Genomic DNA, 5,138 nt, shown 5'->3' on the forward strand with positions numbered 1-5,138 from the left:
GCTGGGTTTATTCTATCATCGACCTCACCCACGGGGTTCTTATTTGTGGGCAAGAAGGACAGGGGACTCAGGCCTTGTATAGATTACCGGGGGCTCAATAAAATCACCGTAAAAGACCGCCATCCTCTTCTCCTCATGTCTTCTGCGTTCGAAGGACTGCGGCAGGCTACTGTGTTCACAAAATTGGATTTGCACAGTGCCTACAACCCATTGCGAGTCAGAGAGGAGGATGAGGGGAAGGCCACTTTCATCACCCCCTCCGGTCATTATGAATATCTTGTGATGCCCTTTGGGCTTATGAATGCTCCTGCTTCCAACGTTATGTTAATTAGATACTAAGAGAAGCACTCAACAAGTATGTCTTCGGTTACATCGATGACATCATTATTTACAGTCATATCCACCAATAACATGTCCAACATGCGTGGCAGGTCCTACAGCTCCTCCTGGAGAATCATTTATATGTAATAAGAGAGAAGTCTCTGTTTCACGCTCGCAAGGTCTCTTTCCTGGGATTTATAATCTCAGAAAACCAGTTAGCCATGGACCCCACCAAGACACATGCCATGGCCCAATGACCTACCCCCCACCTCTGTTAATCTGACCCAATGTTTATTGGGTTTTGCCAACTTCTATAGGAGGTTTGTAAAGGGCTTTAGCTCCTTAGCTGCCTCCCTCTCCGCTCTCATCAGTGAAAAGCTGGGTAAGTTTGAATGGACCACCGAAGCCCAAACCGCATTTGATGGTCTTATGCAGGGTGCGAATTATACAATGATAATTGGGGGGGTCAAGTTTTTTTCAGGGTGTAAATTTCACTGCATTTTTTTTGTAGTATTTAACATTATATGTGAGAAGTACATTTAAATGTTTTGACCCCCCCCCCCCCCCCCCCCCCAAATTATTGGTTTTGCCCCTTTAGGGGGGTTGATGCCTTAAACGGGGGGGTCTGACCCCCCCAATCCCCCCCGTAATTCAAACCCTGGTCTTATGTGGTGGTTTGTGTTGGCTCCCGTGTTGTGAGCATCCGACCCGGAGCTCCCATTCATTGTGGAGACGGACATTTCTGAGATGGGGGTAGGGGCTGTGCTGTCCCAATGTGTGGGAGAACTGCCACAATTACATCAGTGTGCCTTCTTCTCTCATCACTTCACCCCTGTGGAACACAAGTATGATGTGGGGGGGTAAGGAATTGTTGACGGTCAAATCGGCCCTGGAGGAGTAGCGCCATTGGCTCAAGGGCCAGAAGAACCTCTCTTACCTGCAACAAGCTAAGCGTCTCAACCCTAGACAGGCCAGCTGGGCGCTGTTCTTTGGTCAGTTTGATTTAACGCTGTCCTATCGGCCAGGATCAAAGAACACCAAACCTGACGCGTTGTCTAGGCAATGGGAACCTAGGACGGAACCTCAGTTCCCTTAGACTGTGCTCCCCCTGAGATCGTAGTTGCTCCCATCCAGTGGGAGATGGAAGGAATAGTTAAGAAGGCACTTACTAGGGAGTCCGATCCTGGTCGGGGGCCTGTAGGTCACGTGCTTGAAAAGCCTGCTGCCACAAGAAGAGGGGGGGGGGTTGGCAAATCAGTTCCCAACGGAGCCATAATCAGCAGTGATGACCTGCAGCTGTCTCCCCTCCTATTTAAGGAAGACAGTTGCAGAGTCTCACTGCTGAGTTGTTTGATGCCACTATGTGAATTCTCACAGTCAGCCTTTCTCTGGTTACGTTTATGCTCATCTCATATGCATTCTCTCTCTACCTCTCTACTCTCTTTCCTTATCATTTTGAGTCCTTTACTTTTGAGTCCTTTACTCCTGCGCCGCCTCCTGGTCTATCTCAACTTTTCCTACACTCTTCCTATCCCATTTTTAGGAAGGTTTGGTTTAACATTTATACGTCTCTGGCGTCCAGAACATTTATACTTCCTTGGCTTTTTTGGTTTCTTGTTTGTATTTATGTGTGTTGAGTTTTTCACGCATTTTGTTTTCCCTTTTGCCAACATGTTGAGTTTATTCTGTCTATATTTTGTTTCCCATTTTACTGACACGTTGAGCTTTCTCTGTGTATTTTTTGTTTCTTAACTTTTGCTGTTATCATGGTGTTTAGTTTGTCTCTTTTCCCATGTTGTTTTTATGGATGTCTCAGGTCGTGGTTTTTGGTGGTTTGCACTTTGTTTTGCTATTATTAAAACCCTGCGATTCTTTCTTCATTGGAAAGATTGCATCACATTAAATAAATGCATATTTTGTTCAAAATTTTGTTTGGCTTTTTCAATTGACATGGCAACACCTCAGAGAACCAGAGGACCTTTCAAAACTTGCAGGGAGAAGTTGTTAGATAGATAGATACTTTATTTATCCCAGAGGGAAATTCCTGATTAGGGATGTGTGAGTAATTGTCATGGTCTCTGGAGGGCTAAACAATATATAAATATGCCATTGTGCTCCACTGTTGATGCCTCTACATCAGTGCATTTCATAACTTTACTGGCTAAAGTCAACTGAGGTTAACTATAGACTGAAACAAAAGGTAAGCAAAAACAAGCATAAAAACTTGAAAATGAGTTTATTTAGAACAGTCTTTTATTGTTTCAATTGTACATTTGCTAAAATACAGCAAAATAATTACCTATGAAATTCTTGCTTTTTGTGACATATTTCTGTATTTTGGCTTATAAAGGCCAGTAAGGCTTTGTTCCATAAAACATTCCAAAAATACAAAAATGTGGTCAACAGGAAAAAAATATATATATTTTAATATTAATTATTAATCTTTGGCCCAATGTGATAAAAAATAAATAATGATTTACTAGGTAAAACACAAAAATTAAAACATTTTAGAAATGTTTGACGTTTTTGTTATATTTTGATGTGCTCCACAGATTTTAATGGATGCCAAATTTTCAAATGACACCTTTAGCTGGATCCTTCAGATTGCCAAGTTTGATGTCTCTGCAGATGTTGTATATCCTGTCTTCCTGACTGGAGTTTTGGTCTACTTATTTTCGGTGTTATGTAATGGAATAATTCTAACACTCATTGTGACACAACGGAGTCTTCATAAGCCAATGTTCTACATTATGTTCAGTCTCCCTCTAGCAGACATATTAGGAATTACTGCTCTCCTTCCCAGACTGTTAATTGATATTGTAACTCAATCAAATGTTGTCTATTACCCAACATGTGTTTTACAGGGTATAATTCTGCATACATATGGAACTAGTGTACTTTTTATTCTGGCAGCCATGGCATTTGACCGCTATATAGCAATATGCAAGCCACTCAGATATCAGTCTATAATGACACCCTTCACAGTTGGAGGTATTATAGCTTTGGTTTGGGGTCTTGACCTTGCTTTAATAATGATTTTGTTTGGCCTTCAGGCCAGACTACCCAAATGCAAGACATTTATTGTTAATGTCTTCTGTGATAATGTTTCCTTGGTGCGGCTCTCATGTGCAAATGATATCACAGTAAACAATATATATGGATTATTTATAACAGGATTTATTCAGGCTGTTAGTGTGGGTGTTCAGTTATTCTCTTATGTACAAATACTCAAAACCTGCATCTCCCACTCTCAATCCGATGCTAAAATTAAGGCTGTAAATACTTGTTCAGCACAGATAATCATATTTGTTCTGTTTGAAATATTCAGCAACATTTGGATACTGTCATATCGTTTCCAAAATATCTCTCCCAATGCACAAAAACTGTGTGGTATAATGACTTTCACAGTGCCTCCGGTTGCCAATCCAATTATATATGGAATGAAAACAAAAGATATTAGAAATGCATTTATTATGGTCTTAAAAAAATTAAAGGTCACATTAAGATAGCTGTAGTACTTTATGAATATGTAGAATGATTTAATTTAAAATGTATGCTATCTTGACATGTCATCAAAATATAATTAAGTATCAATTCCATTGTCAATACAAAAAATGTTTACCTTCATTCTAAATTAAATTATGCTGACAAAATGAAACTATGATGTTTAAAAAAGAATCAAAGAACAACCAAAGAATATTCTGAAAGCAGGTTTCCTTGTTTCAAGTGGAAAAACAACAATAATCATTTGATATGTAAAGGGTATGAACTGATTTGAAATCTAACTTTTATTTCAGATACATTCTTTCATAATTTTCATTTCTTTTCATTACATTTTTGTTTCGTTGCACATTCAAGGCAAGCTGAAGCCACATATGTTCTTTTTAAACCAAAACCTAGAGCTGAGCAACAGCAGACATTCATGTAGCACTTTGTGTGTTTAAGCCAAGTTATCCAAATAAATGCATTTGGTTCAAAATATTCTGACTTTGCAAACTGAAGGCACCTCAGGGAATCTGAAGAATCTTTCATAAATTACAGCATTCTTGTTACTAACTTGCTAGGATTAGATAAAAATAAAATATATCATCTGTAACTTATCTGTGATAAGACACTATTCCTGGCACTGAAGCTGACTAAAGAATTTAATATTTGTTCTTCATATTGGCTGATGCTTATACCAACTGTAGTTCAACTTAATAGACATACTAGACTCAATAGTTAATATCAATACCAAACTCAACACTATCAACGTTAATAAGATTTTTCCACAATATTTAGCTTACTTTGCATAATTTCATTCATTTCATGCTTCATTGCGTAATGTGTGACATGGAAATCTTGAACAGTTGATACAGCACCGGGAACAGTGTCCATTTTATGCATTTATCTACTTTACTTACTTATTAGTCCAGGCATTCATTGTCTATAACTACATCAGATTAGTCTGCCAATGTACCTTGTCTTTCAGTAATCACAAGATATTTAGCAAAAGGTAACAGTGTGAAGTACACCATACTCTAACCAGCTGCAATGTTAAAAAAGTATACCAAACAACATAAAGAAAAGAACATTTATAAACAGATGATCATTACAAAATAGTTTTGTACATCAGTATCATCTAGATCCTGTGCATGTAATGGACCTTTATTGTAATGAATACTGTGAATTATATTCTTGTGCCCATGGGATAAAAAAGCATGTGAGAGGCTGTTCCGTCACTACCGCCTCCAGGATTTCCTCGGCTCCTAATTAATTATTTGCACCTGTCTGATCGCCTGTGGATAGTAGCCAAACAAGAGGCATAGATTGATGTT

General features: G+C 38.8%; 1 protein-coding gene across 1 annotated transcript; it reads left to right on the forward strand.

Annotated features, from left to right (window-relative positions):
- The first annotated feature begins 2,463 nt into the window (after positions 1–2,463).
- On the forward strand, positions 2,464–3,830 carry LOC143478254 (olfactory receptor 52B2-like). Its single transcript, XM_076977226.1, has 2 exons — positions 2,464–2,521; positions 2,874–3,830. Exon 2 carries the CDS (start codon positions 2,880–2,882, stop codon positions 3,828–3,830), a length of 951 nt encoding a protein of 316 aa, XP_076833341.1. The 5' UTR covers positions 2,464–2,521; positions 2,874–2,879.
- Positions 3,831–5,138: the final 1,308 nt, after the last annotated feature.

This window comes from Brachyhypopomus gauderio, chromosome 16 (assembly GCF_052324685.1).
Source record: "Brachyhypopomus gauderio isolate BG-103 chromosome 16, BGAUD_0.2, whole genome shotgun sequence".
NCBI lineage: Eukaryota > Metazoa > Chordata > Actinopteri > Gymnotiformes > Hypopomidae > Brachyhypopomus > Brachyhypopomus gauderio.

Bases quoted from the DNA above. Each gene is read 5' to 3' on its own strand.
- LOC143478254 (XM_076977226.1), top strand. From the start codon at position 2,880: ATGGATGCCAAATTTTCAAATGACACCTTTAGCTGGATCCTTCAGATT.